Source organism: Candoia aspera, chromosome 9 (assembly GCF_035149785.1).
Source record: "Candoia aspera isolate rCanAsp1 chromosome 9, rCanAsp1.hap2, whole genome shotgun sequence".
Classification (NCBI taxonomy): Eukaryota; Metazoa; Chordata; class Lepidosauria; order Squamata; family Boidae; genus Candoia; species Candoia aspera.
Window position 1 is genome coordinate 18,085,156 of NC_086161.1, and position 23,942 is coordinate 18,109,097.

Below are 23,942 nucleotides of genomic sequence, written 5' to 3' on the forward strand. Positions count from 1 at the left end.
TAAGCCAGCTGGAAGATCTGCCCTCTAGTAGTACAAACACCTCCTCATGTGAAGGCAAGAATAAAGCTGAAGGACACATTACTTGCTTCTCACAGTCAAATGGAGAAGAGCTCAGGTTGGCACTGACTTGCTTGAAAGCAGAAAGAGATTCCCCATCATGCGGTGGAATCCAAGCTCCAAAATGGTCCGAGCTCTCTTGGTTACTATATGCTTAGCTGTTTTTCCATATCAAGGTAAGATGTTTTCCTTAGTTTCATTTTTCAGACTCTTAGTGCTAAAAGACTATTCCACCTGAGAGGTTTCTATGGATTTTCTTTCTTTTATTTATTTATTTAATTTCTATAGCTGCCCATCTCAACCAAGAGCCTCTGCATGGTGAACAATTCTAAAAACATCTAAAACAATTAAAAACAATAGAAAAATAAACATTTACAGCAGCCTGGAAAATCAGCATACTAATTATCAGCATTTTGATGATGAAGAAGGATTTGCCCAACATCAGTTTCTATAGCAGCCTTTTGGCCCTGGAGGAACTCTTGAAATATTTTTCAGGCTTCGGGGAACCCCTGCACATTCGGGCTGAAAGATAGGCCAGAAGTTACACAATTTTTATAATCGTTTCATGTGTGGGCCTGTATATATGCATTAACAGTGTCCTTAAACTAAAAATAATAATGAACTTTACCTCTTTAAGGTGAAGTTGCCCAAATTTGAAGTAATTTTTAAAATTAACCGTGATCCAGGGAACCCGTAGTGACCTCTGACGGAACCCTTGGGTCCCAGGATCCCTGGTTGAGAAACCCTGTTCTACAGACTCACCAAAAGAATGCTCCCAAATATCACCTCTGTGCTAAAATTACATGGACATCTTTGTTTGTTTGGTACATGTTTATATTCTGTCAAGCTGGAAACAGATCCTGAGAAAGAAAAGTCCTGAGCATGTTCAGGTTGAGAGAAAGTTTTCCAATAATGTGAGTAAAAAAGATTAGAAGACTGAAGAGGAGAGAGAGTTTGCTGGAAGAAAACTTCAGGAAGCAAAATGTTAACAGAAAGATAAAGTGCTTTCAGTTTTGATTTTCATCTAATAGGTCAATTAGACATCAAATAATTAAGCTCGCATAATCCAGCCAAACAGAAGCCACTGTTATTGTTGTTACAGAGGATCTTCAAACTATGCTCAAGCTAATGTGACGCTACTTACTTTTCTCAAGGCAAGATTTTCAGATTTCTGCCAGTTAGCACCACATAGATAAATATTCTTTATAATCCACGGTAACGATGATCTTAAACACTTCCCCTTACATATGAGACTTCTGAGGAAATTTGCTCAGCTTGGTATGGAAAGCTGTCTTAAACAGGTTGTTGCAAGTCCTAGCAAGTGTACTACTAATAGGGTAAGTTCAGTTATAACCTTGGTGTTTGGGTTTGGAAGTTTAGTATATCAGTAAAGCCAGTCTAGTTGGTAAATTTAGGTAGTGTATTGTGCTGGGTTAAGGGTGTTGCATGAATCACTTTCAAGTCAGGAGTCAGACCGGGGTACAGTACCGAGATGTACTTTGGCCACAATTGTTTTTGACCTGTGGTGAGCCTGGGATGTGGGTGGTGCATTCATCCTGGCTCCCTTGATCTCTCGGCAGCCTTTGATGCCACCAGCCATGGTATCCTTCTGATCTGCTGAGGGAGTTGAGAGTGGGAGGCACCATTCTGGGATTTGGAGGGTTTCCATCTCTGGTTCTGGATGAGGTGGCACTACTCCATTCAGAATTGAACAAGCTGTCTGGGCGTTCTCCTAGATTCATAGCTCCTGCTCGAAGAGCAGGTGGCAGCTAGGGCCAGGGGACCTTTGCACAAGTGCATTTGTGCACCGGTTATGTCCATTCCTGGACTGGGAGGCCCTGCTTGTGGTCACTCATGCCTTAGTCACCTCCTGATTGGACTACTGCAACACGCTCCCAACAGAATCTTACAAGACTGAAAGTATTTCTCCCTTCCTTTCCTTTTACGCTCTGGAAAAACAGAAAGTGTCCCTTCTGAAATGCTTCCCATGTCCTCCCTCCTTCTGTGGGCTGAGATAGCTTTTACATGCCAGTTGACCAGTCTGTGGCTCTTCCTCCCGTCTCCCAAGGTCATTCCCACATATCATTACAAATAATGATACTCAACTGACTAAGGGGGTTGCCCAAACAGAACTAAGGGTCAGAAGCTCATTGGAGTAGTCCTGATTTGTTAAAAGAAGGAGAGATGGGGTTGCCCTTACAAAGAGGGCAGCCCCAACAATTAGAAGAATAATTGAGGGTGGACAACACGATAAAGAAGAAAGGTAGATGGAAGGGAAATTGCTGCTTTCTCGTGCCCTAAGCAAGAGAGAAACAGGAACCTTGTTTGCTAGCAGGGGGAGTTGAACCCCTCCCATGTTTCTGGGCGCATCTCGTGCAAATGGGGTAGGTAGATACTTGTACGAGCAAGATGTAATCCTCTGCCTGGGGCTACCTTTGGAGAATGCCCATCCGTCTTAGAAGATACATTTGCCAGGCCAAGGGCTAGTTGTGCTGCCTTAGATTCCAGTTTGTTTCTGAAGTTGTCACTCCCTTCCTTAAGAAATCTGGTTCTCTCTCTCTTCTCTCTCTCTCTCTCTTTGGCCTTGAAGCAGACTATAAAGGCTGTCTCGTTCCTGTAGGTGTCTGGATGGCAGGCCTTTTCTCCCGACCCTGTGGCTGTGGATATTTTAGTTCTTCTTTTGTTTCCACTTGCAGTTACAAGCATGTTATTGTTGCAGCTTTTGTGTGTGTGTGTGCTTGCTGGGGGGTTAACTTGATGTGCAGAAGTTTGGAAGCTTTCATGATAGAAAGACTGGATTAAAAAGTAAATAAATAAATCTCAGTACATCACTCAGTACACAAATATGCCCAGTTGTTGAGATTTCTTTCTTTCTTTCTTTTGCTGACCATTCAGGCTGCCGAAGTGTTTCTTTTGGTTCCCCCCAAGCAATGTCCACCGTTAGACTCCCCGCTGTCAAACACCATTCAGCAACTTCCATGCTCAGAGAGAAACTGGATTTCTCTGCTGTGTTCCACTGGAAAAAGATCCCGTGCTTCACTGATAACTGAATGACAGCTTGTGTTGTCGATGTGAAAAAGGTAGAATAACATGCCAAAGTAAACCTTTCTTTTCTTCTTATGAAGGGAGCTCTACAAAGGAATTCGGGAGGGCTAACAATTATGAAATAGTGTATCCCCAAAAACTCCATGCATTGCACAAAAGAGTCCTGGAAGAAGCCCAGAAACCTGAGCAAAAGGTAAGAAAAATATATTCTTTTCATCCATTTATTTATTGATAAATGTTACCCTGAGTTTTGCCTAGGATCCCTGTGAAGCAGAGTTAGAGTTAAAATCTACTCCTTTCGAAGGTCTGCCATCAGGTTCTTGGGCCAAAGTCCTGAGAAATTCCCACGGTATCTATGGTTCATGTTGAAGTTTAGGTTGTCCTGATTTATAAAGGGAGGTACTTATAAAGTCGCAATAGAATAGGAAAAGTGATGATGGGAGCGGGTATCTCGGGGAACCTATCACCTTGGTTTCACTTTAGATTGAATCTGGTACTGTCTGGGATCCTAGTCCAGTCCCTTAGAGACCTTGAGATCTTGAATAATATTTGCATAGATGGATTTATATAGAGACCTGCAATTAAAGAATGATTTCCTCTTTTTAGATAGACATACGATAAATCTCACAAGACTGTGTAAACTTTCATAGGCATGTTTCACTTTGATTAAAGTTTTGATTAAAGATTTGATTAAAGATTAAAGAAAGGGGGAGGGAGTCCATTCCAGGCTGATAAGCATTCTCACAGTTTGCACAGCTTGGAGAATGCAGCAGAGGCCAGGGAAAAAAATTAGAATAGTGCCACCCTAGATTCCCAAGAGTATTCTTCCCTTTAGCTCAGTTAGCGAGCCTTTAGTCTGGCAAGATTCTGTATACGGTTGAGAACAATAACGGAACTAGAGTTGCAGTCTGACTCAGTGTGCTTTTCTTCACCAATTGCCCTGACACATCTTTCACTTTGATTAAAGATTTGCTGAAGTGGAGTACTCAGAGAAAACTCCATGCACAAAGACTTCTGTGCGTGATCACTAACCATTCATATCAAGAGTTACGTTTGGTACGGTTTGCGTGAAACCTACACAGCCCTGACACTCCATTTCATGGGAGTGAAGATGACTGTGCAGGTTTACCAGATCTGGGCTAACTATTGATAACCACTAATTGTCAGCACACAGAGCTTTTGGAATCAAAAGCTTTTGCCATCTAAGGGTTATGTGGACTTTTGCAGTGCTAATGTTGCAATCTACATGCCTGCTTGGACTATTGCTGCTGTTAATAGGTACCTTTGAGGGATCTCTTTTGTCTTTTCATGCTCTTGGGACACCTTTCATATAAGATGGTGGGCAGCCGAGACAACTATGAACCATGGGATGTAAAATCACCACCCTTTCAGGCTTCCCAGAATGCACAACTTTGAAATATAAAAGTTGTGTTTCCAGGTGAAGATGGTGTCGTGATCACAGCTCGAGGTTAGGACTATGGACCAGACTCAAGTCCATCCTCAGCCATGGAAGCTCACTGGGTGACCTTTGAGTCAGTCACACGGTCCCAGCCCAGCCTATTTCACCAAGCTGTTGTGCTAAAGAATTGGAGAAGGAAATCTGGAACCTGTGCAGAAAAGTTTGATTGAATTGAATAAGATCTTACTGTGGCTTTCAAGCACCAAAAGAAATAATCCAAATCTAAGCAATGAATTGGGTGTGACACAGTTGTTGAACTGTTAAGAATGTGCACATTTCACTGGCCTATTTTTTTTTAAAGGGTACTCAGCCGTTACTTATCCATACACTGAACTCTTTGCATTTCAGAGCAATTACGAAGATACCGTTCAGTATGAAATGAAAGTGAATGGAGAGAAAGTGGTCCTTCACCTAGAAAAAAATAAGTATGTTAACTCAACATTTGTCTTAACTTTACTAAAACACTGTGGGAAAGGTGTCTCTGAGGACATAATCTTTTTTCTGAGAGAAATAGTACAACCTGCTCTTTCTTCAGAATACCATTTCAGTCTTCTTAGTGGTGCTCCACTTGAACTATAAATCCTGATGCTAATAAAGATAATTATAAACAGCCTTGCACCTTAGCTTATATGTGCATAATAACTAACCAGTGGAACAGGTTTTGTATCTTTCACTGGCTGGTCTAGCCAGTGAGTGTGAAAGGCGAAAGGTTCCCTGTGCAAACACCAAGTCATGTCTGACCCTTTGGAGCGAAGCCGCTTTTGCAGTTTTCTTGGCCGACTATAGCGGGGTGGTGTCATGTTCACTGTTTCAATGTACAGTATACATCATAATGTTTCACATGCCATGGTGCTGACGCGCGTTTCTGTTGGGAGGGAGCTGCTGTGAAACCTTGTACCAAGCTCTGTATCTGTGTTCATTACAGTGGAATGTGTTTGGGTTATGTTCTCTGTTCAAGGACTTTTCCCGCAGACCATCAGAAGTCGTTAGGAGCACCTGGGATTGTGAACTTGGAAGATTCTACGGGGGGAGGGATCTCATTTGCACCGAGGGTTTTTAGTTTGCATTTGTCATGCCGAGGGTTTTTAGTTTGTTTGTGTGTGTCTATTTGTACCACTTGATCTTATACTGTTGGAGAAATTTCATGTTCAGTTAGATGACATGTGGTTTAGTGATTCTAGTGCTCCCCTTTTCTATTGTTGAAATATGAAGGTTTGACCTTGTTTTGGCTTGGAAGCAAAGCAAAGCTAGAACTGCTTAGTCCTGAGATGGGAAACCAGCAGAGAATACCGGAGCTATGCCTAGAGTGGAGAAATAGTAGGCAATGCCAAGAAGACTGCATAGATGTGTCTGCATAGTCCTCAGGAGTAGAAAGTGACTCCGTGGTGTTGGTTTAGAACTTCAAGAGAGGGGCTTCCGAATGAGGGTTCAAGGCATCCATTCCCTTGAGGTTGCTTCTTGAAGCAATGTGGACCCCCTTACTCTTAAAATAAAGGGGGCTACATTGCTCTCCTTGGCAGACCTTCAAGCTTCATCAGGGTCTTGCAGAGGCCGGAGGAGTCAAAGAAGAGACCATACAAGATACCTACTTCTGGAAAATCATGCCACCTCTGGGCCTTGAGGAAGAGAATTGCATGGCTTCTTTGGTGCAAAGCTTTTTGCTGGGGCAAATCCAGGCTGCTCTGCACTCCTATTAAATAGGTACCAGGATGAGATTGAAATAGCTGCTCCTCTCCTTTGATATTGAAAGACATCCTTAAAATGTCATTATACGGTAGTTGTAGATTTATTATGTAATTATCTCTGTTCCTCCTTAACTCCTGGCTTAGACAACGTCTTTCTTGTATTCTTTCCAGAGGACTTTTTTCCCATGATTACAGTGAGACCCATTATTCCCCTGATGGCAGAGAAATTACAACAAGCCCTCAGACTGAGGTAGTACCCAGAGCATCTTACTTTTATGAAATAAATGGAGAAGAATATTTGTGCACAATATTCCAAACATGCATGCACCAGACCAGGTTACTCAAACAAGAAGGTCTGACGGTGAGATCAAAAAGGGGTCGTTGCCTTGATCCATGAACATACAGCACCAGTAAGAATGGTAGTTTGGAATGTGGCTACATTCAGGCCAGGCTGTCCAGAGAGTATGGTTAAAAAAAAAAATGAAGATGGCAACCACAAAGGTACAGTCAAAACACTGCCTGTTTCTTGTTGCATCGTAATGGTGCCACCACCTTGTCCTTTTTGACAGTACCCTATGGATACCCCTGGGTTCAGGTTATGTGCCACAAAGTTCTCCCATGTACGCTCCACTGAAAAGTTCAATAATTTGGGAGCACAGTTTTGCAGTGCCACTTGCTTTTATGGAGACTGCTGTTGATCCATTTTGGAACAATCAATACTAGAGAGTTTTTCTGTCCTCCTGGATCTAAATATTCTGGACGGGTTCCTGTCCTCCTCGTTACTTCATTTATCTTGTGGAACACACTGGAACTGTACTGCTGCACAGCAAATCACACTCCAAACTAGCTTTACCCAGTGTAGTCCTCTTGCCTCCATACAGGATCACTGCTATTATGATGGCCACATCCAGAATGATACGGACTCGACTGCAAGCATCAGTGCATGCCATGGTTTGAAGTAAGAGGGTGTCTTTCCTTTTATTTATTTTATGAAGAATGAAAATATTACGATTATTATTGCTCTTGAGGTTGTCATAGTTAAACAGTAGAATGTATGTTTCTCATGCAGATTAGTGGGCTTTGATCCTAGACATCTGCAGAGTTCAGAATGACTTTGGTTGGATACCAAGACGAGCTGCTGCCGGCCAGTAGAGACAGTATGGAGCTAAATCAGTTCTGTCTAAAGTAGCTTCCCAGCCCCTGCCCCCTTTATATATAGGAGGTGATCTTACAGGGAAAGAAGATAAGTAGAAGTTTGCAGACTGGGCACCTTGCTAGAAGGTGTACAGGAGGGAAATATGTGGGTAATAACACATACAGTATTTCACCCCTGGGAATAAAGGCTCACACAAAGACTGACTGAATCTTTCAAAAAGCTTCAGTCTTACACTTCCAGAGCTAGAAACTTCCCCTAATTTTTCAAAAAACCACCCTAGGAGTTATAGAATATTGGATTCCATGCCAAACTCTCTCCATACAAGTATTGTGCAGATATTTCATGCTTGTATTGAGACTATGCAATATCTTGTGTTGTGCTGATCATAGCTGTACCATTGAGAAGCAGGAGAAAATGATAGGAATGCTGGGGAAGGAAAATAAAGTCTCAGTGAATTTTAAAGAGGGATTCAAAAAGACAGGAGATGTTGGCTTGGTTGGTGAAAACTGGTTATCCACCTCTGATCCCCCTATTCAAAAAGAGTCTACAATTGTTTTACAGAGGGTATTTCACGAGTCATGGTGAGAAGTACCTTATTGAACCCTTGAAGCTCTCAGACCGTGAAGCCCATGCAGTCTTCAAGTATGAGAGTCTAGAAAAAGAGGATGAGACCCCCAAAGTCTGTGGGGTAACCAACACAACTTGGGAATCAGCTGACCCCATCAAAAAGACCTCTCGGATGAGCACAAGTGCTGAAGTAAGTCTGGCATTAGAACCCCAAGTATCTAACATGGTTTGAGAACAGGGGTCAATTTACTTGTTTCTAAATTGTAAAGTCAAAGAGAAATCCTCTAGGAGTGCTTAGAAAGAATTCACAGGAGAGGAAACTTCATTTCTAAAATTCTGTTCAGGCCACGCTGTCCAAGACAGAATAGGGAAAGCAGATGAGCAATAAATACATGACCCAGGTATATAGCATTTTCTATGGCCATGCAAAGCTTAGTTTGGAGATTTGGGTCAAAACTGTTTCAACTGAATCTCCAAATCATCTCAACTTTCTGCATCGGTTTAGAAAGTTTAATCAAATTATCAGATCAGATGCCTCTTTTATGCAGGTGTAGGAGACATGGGATGGGGGAGAAACTGTTCTGAAATACCGAATCAGAGTGCTTTCAGATGTCTAATAGAGCATTACATAATCTTGACTCAATTTTCCAATTCGATTTGAATCATCAAATTGGATTGAAGCAATGATTTGAATCAAAACTGACAAACTGAACCTGGTCACAGATGATTCTCATACTCCTAATGTTTTCCTCCTCTACTGGAGGTAGAAAATGTTGAAGACAAAACAATGCATCCAGAATCCTAGACAACGTTCCTTCCTTCCACTTGGTGACCAAGGTTGGAACTGGCTAAAACATATCCAGACATTCAACAGCCCAAGTTCTTCTGTTAAAATATGATATACATGGAATAATAACTGTTGTGACAGAGCAAATATCAAAATGCAAATGCAGATACCAAAAATGATGATAAAATCTGCTGCTCGCCTACTGACCTGATTTTTGGCTTCAGTATTTCTGGCAAATTGAGATTGTTTATCCCCAGTCTATCCTGGCAAACAATGTCTGAAAAACCTTGCCAAGAAAACTGTAGGGACTTGTCTAGGCAGTCTCCGTGCATTGGACATGATTGAAAGGATAAAAAAAAAATAGGCATCATAAAATTTTCAAAATGGGTGCAGTTGGAAACAAGTGCCACATAATAATATATACAAAGTAAGTGATTCATGTCATGACAAACCTTTTTTAAAGATGACTTTTGTTTCTGCCTGACAATTCATTTCATAATGTACTTCTTCCTGAGAAATTTCTCAGCACATTCTCTAAGTGCTAAAGTTTTAACAAGTTCTCTCCTTATAAATGCCTTCTTCAAAGAGCCAGTATTTCTGAAAGTTCATGTCCTTTGACCAGAGAGTAAAATAAGCCATTTTCTGATTATCTGATGACCCAACATTCCTGTTCGCTCCAGGGGGGCAACATCTCTAAACAAGCTTCTGTTTATTGTTCTGTTTAGAAACAGAAATACTTGAAGGCCAAAAAGTACATTGAATTTTACATAGTTGTAGACAACAGAGTGGTAAGTATCCTGGATATTATTCCATTTTCTTTCTGTATTAAATACACAATTTTGTTTCTGTCTTTCTTAATGTTGGTAAATTTTTGAAGACATTACCAAACATAACATTCTAACTGGATTTTGTCTTAAAATGTGCTTTATAATGTGCTTTGATAATGTTATTTGACCCAATATTGTTAAGAGATATATGAAGTTTAACTATTCTCTGATTTGCACATTACTTTTTCCTGGACTCTATCTAAATTGTAACAATAGTGATATTCTGTTCCCATATAAAGTTATTTACTGCAAAGATGGAAGCTTCTTATTCTGCTGTAAAACAACTTTCCATGGGAAAATGAAAAATGAAATGTTGTTAATTCAGTGTTTTTTCATCAAAATGCACAGAGTTATTGCATTGGGCTGGAGAAAGTTGACTTAAAAGATAAGTTATAAAAACATTGTTGCCATATGTGATATTGTGAGGAATGACCGTGGGAGACAGGAAGAAGAGCCGCAGACCAGACAAGGGTCAGACAAGGGGCAGTTGAGTCCACAGAAGGCATGGGGGTGTGGCAGACATCTCAGAAGGGACCCTCCCTAGTTCCTTGGGCTGTAAAGACGAGGGGGGAGAGATGTACTTTCAGACTTGCCAGATTCTATTAATGTAACCTTACAATAAAGTTAGGGCTGGTACTTCTGGGTGTGCTTCTTGTCTGGACTACCTCACAGGGCTGACACCCTCAGTGTACATCTAAATTTATTTTATCCCATTGTTCTCACTGGCTGAAAGCACATGAAATGAATGATGTGAAGTAAAGGGTGGTTCTCTCACACTTCTCTGAACAAGGAAATATAGCATCCAGTTAAGGAAAGCTTTTAAATAGGCTGACCAACATTTTCTCCAACAAGGAGGAAAGCCCATGTGTGGCCCTGAAAAGTTAGTAATGTTAATATATTGATGGCAAAAATGTAGGTAAAAATCAGACAAAAGAATCGACATGAGTGCTTGGATATAAAATGATTTCTTGTTTCTGTTTCAGCAGCTTCACTGATTTTTAGGTCTATTCCTTTCCCCAACATGTCCTTTCCCTCTCTCCCTCTCCTTCAACCCCTTCATCTCCCAGTTATGGTCTCTTTTTAACATTTTTGTCTTTTCTGTAGTTCAGGAAGAACAGCCACATTACTAGTGTAAAAACAAGAGTATTTGAAATGGTCAACTATATGAATGTGGTAAGAGGACATGGCAAAGGTTATTTGTTTATTTATTATTTAAATTTATATCACCGCCCATCTCCCCCAATGGTCAAATCTCCCTCCAGTCCTCCTTCTCTCCTCTCTCTTGAATAAAGAGAATGATCACCTGGTTCTTCTTTATGATTTTAGTTCTCCTGCTCGATAAATTATTATTATTTCCCCAAAATATTCCATTTCACCTGCATGGGGAGGCCAATGTCAGCTGCCTTTTACTCTTGAAATGTTTCTCAAGGTTTACTTGTCTTTGAGTTTCTGATGGATGCCTTGTCCACCCCACAGGTTTACAAAGCTTTGAATATTCACGTAGCATTGATTGGCCTAGAAATTTGGACTGACAGAGATAAGATTGTCATCGATTCATCAGCCAGCATCACTTTGGATCACTTTTCAGCATGGAGGCAATCAGATCTGCTGAAGCGCAAAAGGAATGATAATGCTCAATTGCTCACGTATGTCTCACTGCAGGGAAAGGGAACGGGGGTGGAGCAATATGGGAACGTTTAGTGCTGGCACAGAACCTTTGCTCTATGCTGCATTTTCTCCAACAGCTCTCAGAATGAAACTTCAAGTGTAAAATAATAAAATATCTAATCCTGGGCGACACTTGTGCTTAGCAAGTTGTATGAGTGCATCTGCTAGATTTTAATGTGCTGGTTAAAGATGCTGTGTGAGTTCAGCCTATATACTGTCATACAGTCTCATGAGCAAGAAATTAGCATGTTGGTTTATATCTATAATATATTGGCCAATGAACTGATAATTGTGTTGTAAGCAATCCTACAGGTTATGTGCATAACCAGTGGGTCTTATGAAATATGGTAGGAGCTAGATGGAGGGCAGATCAAAGGTGAAAAAGACAGTACAAAACACATTTGTAAAAAACGCCATTTCATTTTTCCCACAGATGTTGATTTGTCCTACCATTCAGCCACCTTTTACAAGCTCATCTAGTCTTTAATAACACGACAGACAAATTGATAGAAGAAATCCTATAATTAAAGAAACCTGCATTTGGGGTTTTCATAATAGTTTGAATGTAAATTCAACTAATGGGCTGGATTTGTACAACATGCTAACCCCCCCTCCCCAACCTAATCAAGGTTAACATCAGCTAAGATTATCATATAGTGCAAATGTATCCTGGATGTGATTAACAGAAATGGTTAAATGGCTTGTGTGAGTACAGCCTAAACTGAATTCAAACTTCCAGAAAACTGGCAGGAACTGAGGACGGGAGTAGGGGCTTTGCAAAAGCCATGGGGGGTTGCCTATGCCCAAGGGCCACAGATTGGACTCCCACCTTCTAGAGATTTTACCACCCACCCACCCCACTTTATCACCTTTCTTTCTTATAGGGGTATTGACTTCAAAGGACCAATTTTAGGATCAACTTACATGGGAACCATGTGCTCTCCTAGTCATTCCCTGGCAGTGGTTCAGGTTGGTGGAAACGATACCTGTTACCTGTTTGTAGGCAATGAAAACTTATATACAGGAATAACGTTATTACAAAAAAAAAGACTCTTCTTATTTTTGATCCACATCAGTTTCATACGTATTTACTTACAAATCTGACATCTCCAGGTTCTGTCTCACTTGATGGAATTTCTGCACAATTTATTTTAGACACCTTGTCGAACAAGCTTTTTCTATGGATTGAGCTTTAAAGAGAAACAGTATATTATAACTTTTCCAGATCAGGAGTAGTCAAAAGAAAACTGTGTTTGAATCTGCAGATCAGCTGCAGCAGGTCAAATCATGTTACAATACTTCCAAACAAGGCTACTGACAAAATTCTTAGCAACCCTAATTACAAACATTCACCATTTTTTTTCACTCCAGGAAAGTTCGGATCTAGACTGTGCATAAGGATGAATTAATATACATTGAGAAAATGAGAGAATTCTAAATCTGCTTTTAAAAAAAGGCTCCAGTACTTTAAGATCCTGTAAGAAAACCGTATTAGTTAAGAAGATGTTGGGTATAGTACATTTAATGAGAAAGATTATCTTTGTAATGTTCACTTAGAAGGAAGCCGCATGGAGGTTGAAAAGGTCTGCTCCTCAATAAGCAGCTTTAGGATCCTGGTAGAATAGGGTAACCCTAAGCCTGGTGCTCAGGGAAGTCTCATTTTCATTCAGAAGGACCAACTCTCTCTTAGGTCTGTTTAGGATGGCAGCCTTCATCACAGAAGGCTGGAAATGGGCATGTGTGAATACTCTGAAAATGCCAGCTCATAGCAAAAGCCCCTGAGTAGTTTTTGGACTGAATTCGCATGTAAATAAATGCAGACAAACGGACGGATAAGTTTTGTTCTTTTCTTATGGTGTAGCTGCAGGGCTTTTAAATTTTTCTCCTGGATGCAGGTGCATTCAAAGGAGGTGGAGGAATGCTGGGATGGTATAATCCTTTGGCTTCCAGCTTCAGATGAACAATACACTTTCTTAGTGCTTCTCCATGTTAAAAACGAACCGACAGTAACAAAACTCATTGCATATAGAAAACTAGCAGACTCTGGAGAAAGACTTCCAATTCCTCTGAGGCTAGTTTTCTACTCAGATCTCATTTTTTAACACAGAGAAGGAATAGGAAGACACCTTTGCAGTGCAACAGCATTCCAGTGAGATAATTGTGGAGGAAACCTCCATCTCTTTGCTACTAAAAGGAACAACCAAACTTTGTTGCTTCAAAGAAAGGAACAAAGATGCCACCGCTCTCTGCAGTAAACCGATCCCACCCCTGCAAATTATTAATCCCTTTTTTTCGTTATTTGGTTTTTCATTCGAAAGTGCTTGAGCAAAAGTTTCAGCCCAGTGCTAGTAATAATCGAATTCACTTTCAGTTTCTTGGCCAACTAACAATAGACAAAGTGTTCTCTTTTTTTCAGGATTCCAGCACCAGCCCAATTATTGTGGGGGCTGCAATGGCCCATGAGATGGGTCATAATTTTGGCATGGGACATGACAAAACGTCCTGTACTTGCAAGTCTGATACATGCGTTATGTCTCCAGCCGTAAGGTAAGGTTCCAAAGGTTTCAGGAAAAATTGTGATGACTTTCAAATGAAGTTAATTTTAAATGGTTGCAATTTGTTGTTCAATCTAGTATGCTTAGAGAATAACTTTGCTCAGTAAATACCACCTAATGGGTCTGGTGCAACTCTGACCTTGAAAGAAGTCCCTCTTGGACTTCCGGTCGGAAATGGACTGAGCAGCTGTCCCTGTGAACTCCGTTGGCAGAGTTCATGGCAGTTTTTGGGGGGCACAGGCTGGTTTCTCCTGTAGCCCAGAGAGTTTTCCCAGGCAAGGAAAATGCTGGGAATTGACCCATTTGTCCTCTGGATGGCAAGTTGTAGCCAGGAGACCGTGGACAGTGTGCACGATCGACTGGCAAGACTTCACCGGGAGGCTGGGATTTCATCTTTTCCAAGCCATGCTGCAGCCCTTACAGGGACAGTAAGTCCTGCCTTCCCATTTCTAAAACACCCAATTCATTTTTTTTTAAAGTTATGTACCCTAAGATAAACTTTCTACAGTAAGAAGAAGCTGAATCTCTTGGTGCTTATCATTATTTCTGGACTATATTTTTAATTTTTTTTAAGTTTTGGCTTGTTTTCCCATTTAAAGTGTAACAAGGATTGAGAATACATAATTGCCTTCCAGTTACTATTTTTGGTATTGAATTTGAAGGACGGAATATTTTCCTGCACGTTGGGTTTGCTGTTTTAAACCTTCAGTTTTCTGTTCATTGTATTTGGGATTTGTTTGCTAGTGTACTTTCTCTTGCCGATTTTAGAGGGAAGTTTTTAATTAACTCATTAACCACATTCTGTGCAAGTCAAGTCACTAGGGAGCGCCATAATCTACTGTTTGAAGCATGGAAGATTTCAAAGAAGACTTCTCAGAGCTTAAGCCGACATTTAAAGAGATCCTTTCGGAGTGCTGTCAAGCTATTCTGCAGAGTGTTTGGGACACTGAGAAGAGATTGTTGCTAAAGTGTCTCATCTAGCTGAAAATGTTATGATGGATGATGAGGATTTTGGGAAAGATGGGGATTTTTCTGTTAGTGAGATTAAAGTAATGCCAAGAGAAGAATATAGTTTGGTGCTGAGTGGGTTAAACTGACAGTCTGAGTTTAAGTTTGGAAGGGAGTTGCTTTGCTGGGGAAATGTTATGACTATCAGAATCAGTATTATGGGAAAGAAGAGAATATTTTGTGGGATTTTTTTCCTTGCTGAGAAGTCAGAGTTCTTGAGGGTGGCAGTGGGGCGGTTTGATTTTTGTAAAACAAAATGCCTTATGTGTAATAGGGAGATACGTAAATGCCTTGGTATATGTAAAAAATTGAGAATGTGTGGATTGATAATGAGGTTATTATGATTTCATTTTCTTAACGACTTGGACTAAGATTTACAGGACTTTTGATCTGTATGATTTAAAAAGTACTGATAAGCCATAATAATATTTGGCTTTTAAACTTAATAGGGTTAAGTCTGTTGTAGCATTACTAATTATAAAAGCAGACAATTTATATGTTTTTATAACTTGATTTTTATTATAGTGGATAGAAACATATAGAATAGTGGTAGGAAGGAAAGAATTAAATGGATGCTGGTTTAAGGTGGAAGGAAGTTGATTTAGAAATATATATATTTATCTGTGTGTGTGTGTGTATGTACACACACACAGACACAAACTTTCTTTTTTTATATAAGGGGAAGGAGCAATTATAATAGTGATTTGTCTGTGTCAATGGAAGGATGCATAGAAATAATGTGATCTTGGTTTGGTAAAGCGTAAGGGTGTGACTATGGAAATTGCTGTATATTCTTGCTGTTGAAAGTTGGAGCTCACCTTTGAATGTAATCTTTAAAATTCTTTTTCTTTGTGTTTCACTTCTTTAGTTTCTTTTTCTTTTTCATTTTGTAGTTTTTTTGTTTTTCTGTAGTTCTTATCTTTGTTTTAAACTTAATAAAATTCTTTTAAAAAAGGAAGAAAGAAAGAAGTCCACGCTCTCCACTTAGTGGCCACCAGCAGATCCTCTTTAGGTTCTTGCTTTCACCCTCTAACCTGAGTGCCAGTGATTACTCCTAATGATTTGTATTGGCATTAGGAAGGTGCTTGGGTGGGCTTATGTTATAGTGTTTGCCCCTCTTAAAGATGTACTATCTAAAAATCAGTGCCAAGCAGCTGATATGACGACCTTTTCAGCAGAAGAAGCCCGATAAGTGCATTAAGTCTCCATCTGCCTTAAAAAATTAATATGCTTTAAAGAGTACAACCCCTCAAAAAGAAGAAAAGAAAAAGAGGGCCAAAATTACACTGTTCTCCCTTTAATTGTTTTTATTATGTAATTATTGCCACCTCTTCTTCACCCCATCAGCGACTTCACTATCATTTCCAGACTCCCTCTTCCACACGGAGGCTGAGTAAAAATGAAAATAAAGGCAGCCCTCCCTGAAGAGGAAGACGCTTAAGCAACCATCACCACATGGAGCTCTCAATGCAAATTCATTTTGTTAAGGAAGAAAAGAAAAGAAAGCTAGTGGAATTAGAACCGAGGGAGCATAATCTGGGAGTAAGATCAAGGAGTACAGACAGATCTCTTAGCTACTTTCTTAGCCTTAGAGAAAAACCGCAGTATCTGTTCATTAGCCATCCCTCTTCCATCTTATATGTTTTTGCAATGAATTCTGTTCCTTCTCCAAATATGGATGATGTCATGGCCTGTATATCGGTTCATCCTTACAGCTATAAAACTCTCCAGCATTTCAGCTCTTGCAGTATCCGGGATTTTGAGAAATATATCATGGACCAAACCCCACAATGCATTATCAACAGGCCTTTGAGCAAAGAAATTGTTGCAACCCCAGTCTGTGGGAATGACTTTGTGGAGGAGGGAGAAGAATGTGACTGTGGCTCTCCAAAGGTATGTTCTTCTGAACAAGGGTGGTTCCAAGAAATTTCTCAAAAGTGGGAATGCTTGCAAAATCATCTAGCTTTCTAAGTGACATGAGCACCCAACAGGTTGGTTTGTGAATGGCATAGGTTTGTGTCTTTATGTACATGCATTTATGCAGGGAATTCCTGGGTCTGAGGAGCCAAACATAGAGGCATGGAGAACTGATATCTCATGACTATTTTGGGAAGGCAAAGCATGTTTAAAAATGGGTGATTTACCACTCCTTCCCCATTGAAAACCCCTACTTCGTTGACATGACGACATCATCTATCCCACTATTGTCTTGAGCTGCCTCCTCCCAGAATTTGGAATCTTCAATCTCTGCTCTAGGGAATGGCTATTACTCTCTAATAGTGATTTTACCCATTAACAGTAATTTAGTAAAGTGTTCTCCCTATTGTTGGACTCCACAATCAAATGATTGCTGGATCGTCTGATCGTGTTCATCTGCCATGATGAGTCAACATGTGTCAAGAACAAGATGGGAGGGGGGAATTGCAAGGAGTGTGAATATTTGTTGTTTGGGCTAGAAGAGGGGAGTCAAGGTCATCCTGCCTCATCCTGCTAGAGACATCTGTGGCTGGTATGGCTGACCGTTAGAGGATGGGTGAGAAAGAGATAGGAGAAAGGAGTGGGATGCTCGAAAGTTTTAATGAGTAAGTTTAGGCGAGAATCTTTCAGTCACAGCTTTCTTTCATTCTGTACACTGGATTTCAATAAACCTGAATTCTGCATATTCTAATTGTGCATGAGTTATGTCAATATTGGAACAAATGGTGTCAGTTCTTACATTTATATTATTAATTGGTGTCAATACACATATAATGGTCTGTGAGAATGTCCTTGAGAGACAGGAGGAGGGGGGGCAGCAGGCTCGGCAACGGTCAGACAAGAGGCAGTTTAGCCTGCAGATGCAATGGGTATGTGGCACACACCACCCCCCTCCCCAGTTTCTTGGACCATAAAGGCGAGGGGGGAGAGATGTACTTTCAGACTTGCAAGATTCTCTTATTGTTACCTCACAATAAAGGTAGTGTTAGTACTTGTGGTTGGTGCTACTTGTCTGGACTACCTCAAAGGGCTGACATCATGAGGAGAAAATCCCTCATGAATAAGCAAAGAATGTGGGCTGTAGCTTATGCTGGTTTCCCAATTAGGAGGTGCGGATGTTTTTATTTCTTTTATTCTTTTTAGCACAGGAAATATACAGATAAGTATGTGTCACATAGGTATGCCATCATCTGCCTGCAATAAACAAATGGTCAGGCTGCTTTCAGAATGGTATCAGTCACATTCATTTGCTAGCATAACCCATAAGATGAAACACATTGCAGAAATGTCCTTTTCCTTGTGAGTTTCTCTCTTCAAAATAGACCAATTAAAAGAGACCAGGCAGAAAAGCCTATAAACTCATGTGATCATTCTTGGTTTTCAGGAATGTAAAAATGAGTGCTGCGATGCTGCAACTTGTAAACTGAAACCTGGCGCAAAGTGTGCATATGGGCCATGTTGTGAGAATTGCCGGGTAAGTCTTGTTTATTTTTAACACCAGGAGAGATTTTACCCTGCTCCTTACTACCCATATGAAAATGTATTATCTCTTAGGTGCTTACCATGATCAAAAACATTTTAACTTTATTTCCATCCCTTCTTCCAGTTTATTTGACCTTTATGAACATGACCATATGGAAGACATTTTAGCAAAATTTCAGCATTGCGTTGTCTCAGTCTAAAACACATTTCTTTGGCGTGTTGATTTACTTCTGTGAAGATAATATATGTATATCCTTCTGTGACTGAGTTTGGATGGAAACCCAGTTTAAATGAGGGTAGGCAATGCTTGAGACTGGTGCCCTAACTCAGCTTCCTGACTTTCTGGAACTCTGGAAGACAAATTACTTTCCCACCCTTGATTCCTCTCCCCTCTCCCCTCTCCCCAAAGCCCTAAATTCAGCTATTTTGGTGGCACATTCTGGAGGTGCTGGAGGACCATGAAGGGGAGGGGTGCAAGTTGCTCATTCCTTCTGTGTGGGATCCCAATTGAATCCATACTAAATTTTTTGAGCAGAGGGGCCCAAAACATGTTATTATTTCCATCTTCCCATCACAAGTCAAGATGCAGAGCCACAGAAGGCAGCCAAACTTTTTCAGCACATGGGGCAGAAAATTCTATGGATGCTTCTCCCCATGCAAGGAAATAAAAATATATTATGCAGAAATTCAGCAATTAGCTTTTTGCTGTTTTTTCATGTCAGCCAACATGACTTTCACTGAGAGCTGCCTCCCTCTACTTCATGGTCAGGCCAGCCCTGCTACTGAAGTCATCAACATCCAGCAGAAGACAATATTATAATTATGGCATATTATGGCATATTATAGCAAGTATATTTCTGACAACAGGTAGAGCTTCTGTTTCAGCAATTGAGCCTTTCATGCCAATGATTTTCTCGTAGCAAGTAAGATAGACTGGGACTTCCAGGCACTACACGCAATGTCTTAAGATATGCAGCCAATTTGTAGCACGGCAGGGATGGCTTCCTTGGTAATCCTCATGACAGATGAAGAGGAGGTTTTGAAATGGGTTGAAAATCATGGTTGAGGCTCTTTGGTTTTCACTGCTAAGGAGTGGTCGCTGGGAGGATTTTTCATTTTCACCAACAGCTTAGGAAAGCAGGAGCAGTGTGCCGGGCAGCAAAGCATGACTGTGACTTGCCTGAACTGTGCACTGGCCAATCCCCTCAATGTCCCATGGATCGCTTCCGCATGAATGGACACCCATGCGAAGAGAACAAGGGTTACTGCTACCTGGGGAAGTGCCCCACCTTGGCCAACCAATGTACCGTTCTCTGGGGGTCAGGTAAGTCAATCTTAGGATTTTGGAATAGTGGTGTTGAAAAAGACTAAGACAGTCACTGCTGTTGATCAAAGATATTTTCTCCTTTCTATCCATAGTAAATCATTATTCCATTTCTCTTCTATTTGTGTTTTGTTGAGATGGAATAATTTTCATTTTTCAGGAATAAGCTCTTTCTTCAGAGTCCTTGGAGCCCACTCTTCCAGATCTTTTGGTTTATAGCTCCAATCATCCCTAGCGAACATGGCCAATGTTCAAAGATGGTGACAGTTGTAGGCTGGAAATCTGGAAAGACTGACGTAGGGGAAGGATGCTTTAGTGGATTGTGGATGCCTTCCCAGATTGGACAATGATCTGAGTTAATAGAATACAGACTGCTATTTTGCATATTACAGCAACAGCTCAAAATTATTCTCCAACAGGCTTTGTTTTAAATCAGCTGGTATTGCAAAGTAAGCCAATACTGCTGGAGAAGAAACAGTGTACAAAGACTAACATCAAGAACCTGTCATATGCTTAGAGTTTTGTCCATCTAGTCTTGTTCTTTTAAGACTTTTCCATGGTCACTGATAGACCCATCCCTTTCCCTTTGCTCTATCAGAGATGATGGAGAGTGAATATGGGACTGTCTGATACGAATATTCACACCCTGGGATTGGCATTTTCTTTAAATTTAGGCATGATAATTTAAAGAAGTAGGTGTTGGGGGTGTGATTGTTGTCATTGATCAGCCATGACCTTAATGTCAGACTATCACAAATGTTTCAGCATGCTTTTATGCTGAAAAGGGAAGTTGAAAATGAGTTCCTCATTTTCATATAAAGTAGATATTTTCCTGGGTGGTGCAGTGAGGCTTTGCATCTAGAAAGTCCCAAATGCAGTTCATGGGACACTAACTGAAAGGATCAGGTGGCACATTGTGGTGATGGGGACTCAGAACTGCAAATCACAAAATTGTTCCGCTTGCATGATCAGTCCATCAATTGGACTGGTGGAGGATGTGACTGAGACAATAAATCGAAACTTCGTCTTAGTTTCCAATGCCTGCAAAATGGAAACAATCAGCTCAAACAAACAAATCTTTATTTGGGTCAATAAATAGCATAAAATGATGTAAACCTCCAAAGAATCGAAATAGCTCAGTCTTTTGCAAGTTTCTTGGTAGAAAAATCCAGCTATATTCAAGGAGGCATATGCCCAGGAATGTGTCTAGGATAGTGTTAAAGGTGTTTACTCATCTCAGCTTTTATAAACCAATGTATACATCACCTTTCAGTAACTTGGGCATTTCCTAGTGCGTAGACTTCAATTTGTTGAGCTTTTGGTAAGGGCTACTCTGCCTGAAGCATACTGGGAACTGAACACACATCCAGAGGGCATCCAGGTTGGAGAATGATGACACAGAGGAAAGAATCTGGGATTTGGATTCTAATTCCCCTACAGCCATTGATTTACCAAGTGGTCCTGTGCAAGTTGCATGATATTGGCACCAGCTTCATGTCCATAAAAAAGGAATAAGCAAGTTTACTGTAACACTGTATGAGATATTGAATGCCTTATGCGTAATGGGGAATTAGATGAATAACTGGTTACAAATACCAATTTTAATAAGTAAATATTAATTAAAACTATTTGCAACTCCTCTGAGATATCTCAAGCCATTCTTTATCCTGCTGCCATGATACACATTCAGGTATTTGTCTTGGTTCCCCCCTCCCTATTACAGGTGCAAAAGTGGCTGCAGATATATGTTTTGTAGTCAACCGGAAAGGGATATATTATGGCCACTGCAGAAAGGCAAATGGTACATACATCCCATGTGGACGAAAGTAAGCAATCCAGATTATTTACTGCTTTGATGATGATATCATATAAGGGTAATATAAGAAAGTTTTCCAAATCAACATCTGTGGGAACATGATTCTGTCACCTTGCTAAAACAATGGATCTTTGAGCCAATTTCTGAAAGTCTAATTGCCCTGTCTTTTCCATCTTGGGTTGCAAGATGGAGCAAAAGTGGGATATAAATGGAGTGCCATGAGAATAGAAGTGCTGTTAGAAGATTGGGTGAGACACTATAGTCAGCCTTTCTCTCTGGGCTGACACCAATCAGCAATAGTTTGTTTAACTGTATTTTTTTCCTCCTATTTTTCTTAAATTGAAATGGAGTAACGCCATTTTTCAGGGCAATTTCCCTCTCTAATGTTTAATGTAGCTGCCGCTGACCTTTAGATTTCAACTCACATCATCCCCTGTCATCCACTGGTCAGAGATGAGGGGAATTGTAGGCTAGAAATCTGGGAAAAACAAGGTGGCGAAATCTGCTTTAGGAGTTATCCAGGTGGATAATGAATACATTCTCTGCCCTACAGATGAGAATCCTGACCCAAACTATCCTCACCCTCAAAAGCAGGGAAATCATGTGAGCTGGCTGGGGATACAGGAACTGTGTTTCTCTATCTTTTCAAATCTTGAAAACCCTCTTGAGAATTTTCAGTTATCTGTTAAAGACAACCCAATTCATTTTGAGGCTGAGCAAACTTCTGGTTGTCCACCTCTAATTTTAAAAACAGATGCAAAGGTTAATCCAAGAACAACTGTTGTTTGCAAATGAGTGAAGAAATAGACCTCTCATTAATCCATTATTTTTAATTAGAAGGAATTGGCTGTTTCCTTTTCAGGGATCTGAAATGTGGCAAGTTGTACTGCACAGGTGGTTCACAGATGCCTTTTACTGGAAATCTGGTGTCATTTCTTTCATGCAAAGGCAGCTTTCCAAGGAATAACCACGAAGATGTTGGAATGGTTGGTCCTGGAACAAAATGTGGAGAAGGAATGGTTAGTAAAAGATTACCTGTAATTTGTGTGCTGTAAGGTGTGATTCCCAGGGGTGATCAGTAAAATAATTTTGCAGTGGATCTTGCTGAAAGCTGGTTTAGATTTCCCACACTAAAGTGAATCTATGTAGAAGAAAAGAATCCATCTAGCCTTCTTTTTGTTTGAATGTCCAGGGCTGTTTCCTTCTTCTAAGAACAAAATGCCTGGCATTCTCACAGCATTGTGCTTCTCCTTCACAGCACTTCCTTGACCAACCGTCAAGAGACAGTCCTTTCTCTTAACTTGTAGGTATCTCCACAGAGAGGATGGAAGAAAGGTGAGACAATCGGGGCAGGGCTGCTTGTATCCTAAAGGACACCAGTTCAAAGAAGACACTTAGAAGTGCCAAAGCAGTCCCAAAGCTCATCTTAAAGCATCAGGAATCAGTTCCTCCTGTCTTCTTATGCAGCTTAGAACCTCCAAGTGGTTTATTGAATATCCTGGTTTTGTTCTAGGGAAGGACAGATTTCAGTTGCATGAGAAAATGCTGTCTTACTTCCTCATTTTCTTCATTGATAACCGCAGAATTTGACTTTCAGGTCTGCAGCAACGGGCAGTGTGTTGAGATAGAGGCAGCCTACAGATCTACCAACTGTTCAGAGAAATGCAGAGGACACTCTGTAAGGATTATATGTTCTGGCTAAGGAATGCTACGTGCTCTTTAGCGGGCTTTCAGACTGTTCTGCTTAGCGATAGGGCTCTAGAAAGCTTCCTCTCTTAAGCACGTATACCTGGCGTTTCCACTTTTTCCTTCACAGTATTCTCTGCTCCTCTTTCTTCTCCTAGTCCCTTTCAGTGTGGTCCTGGTTTCATTTGCTCTGCTTACCACACCCCACCACCCATCAGTCTTGGCTTCCTAGAATAATGCATATGTCAATCCCTGAAAATAAGCCATGCTTTCTTTTTATATTGGCATAAAGCTGAAGCAGGTGCACATAATCCATTAGAGTTTATGTGTAAATGTGCTTGGGGTGATATTTACATCTCAATAACAGTTTGTTGGTGGGACGTGGTGGCGCTGCAGGTTAAACCACTGAGCTGCTGAGCTTGCTGATTGGAAGGTCGGCGGTTTGAATCCACAGGATGGGGTGAGCTTCCATTGCTAGTCCCAGCTCCTGCCAACCTAGCAGTTCAAAAACATGCAAATGTGAGTAGATTAATAGGTGCCGCTTTGGGAGGCAGGTAACGGTGTTCTGTTTAGTCATGCCGGCCACATGACCATGGAAGTGTCTATGGACAAACACCGGCTCTTCAGCTTTGAAACGGAGATGAGCACCGCCCCCTAGAGTCGGACACGACTGGACTTAATGTCAAGGGAAACCTTTACCTTTACTAACAGTTTGTTGCTCTAATAAAGAAAATGAGTAGGATTGGCCACAGCGCATTTCAACCTAAAGAGGGAAACATAATATGAAACATTATTATTATTATTATTATTATTATTATATACACAATAATGTGAAATCACAGC

At 40.7% G+C, this 23,942-nt stretch overlaps 1 protein-coding gene across 1 annotated transcript in view; it reads left to right on the forward strand.

The window, feature by feature from the left end:
• LOC134502843 (zinc metalloproteinase-disintegrin-like ohanin) overlaps positions 1-23,181 on the forward strand; it is a 36,063-nt gene extending 12,882 nt beyond the window's left edge. Inside the window, exons 2-17 of the mRNA XM_063311362.1 lie at positions 3,183-3,295; positions 4,910-4,986; positions 6,418-6,496; positions 7,128-7,204; positions 7,964-8,159; positions 9,482-9,544; positions 10,688-10,756; positions 11,060-11,229; positions 12,136-12,220; positions 13,668-13,798; positions 16,530-16,707; positions 18,176-18,265; positions 19,402-19,597; positions 21,321-21,423; positions 22,276-22,432; positions 23,011-23,181. Of these exons, the coding sequence (XP_063167432.1) occupies positions 3,183-3,295; positions 4,910-4,986; positions 6,418-6,496; positions 7,128-7,204; positions 7,964-8,159; positions 9,482-9,544; positions 10,688-10,756; positions 11,060-11,229; positions 12,136-12,220; positions 13,668-13,798; positions 16,530-16,707; positions 18,176-18,265; positions 19,402-19,597; positions 21,321-21,423; positions 22,276-22,432; positions 23,011-23,115 (1,889 nt within the window). The 3' untranslated portion in view covers positions 23,116-23,181. The remainder of the gene's footprint in view (positions 1-3,182; positions 3,296-4,909; positions 4,987-6,417; positions 6,497-7,127; positions 7,205-7,963; positions 8,160-9,481; positions 9,545-10,687; positions 10,757-11,059; positions 11,230-12,135; positions 12,221-13,667; positions 13,799-16,529; positions 16,708-18,175; positions 18,266-19,401; positions 19,598-21,320; positions 21,424-22,275; positions 22,433-23,010) is intronic.
• The last annotated feature ends 761 nt before the right edge of the window (positions 23,182-23,942 follow it).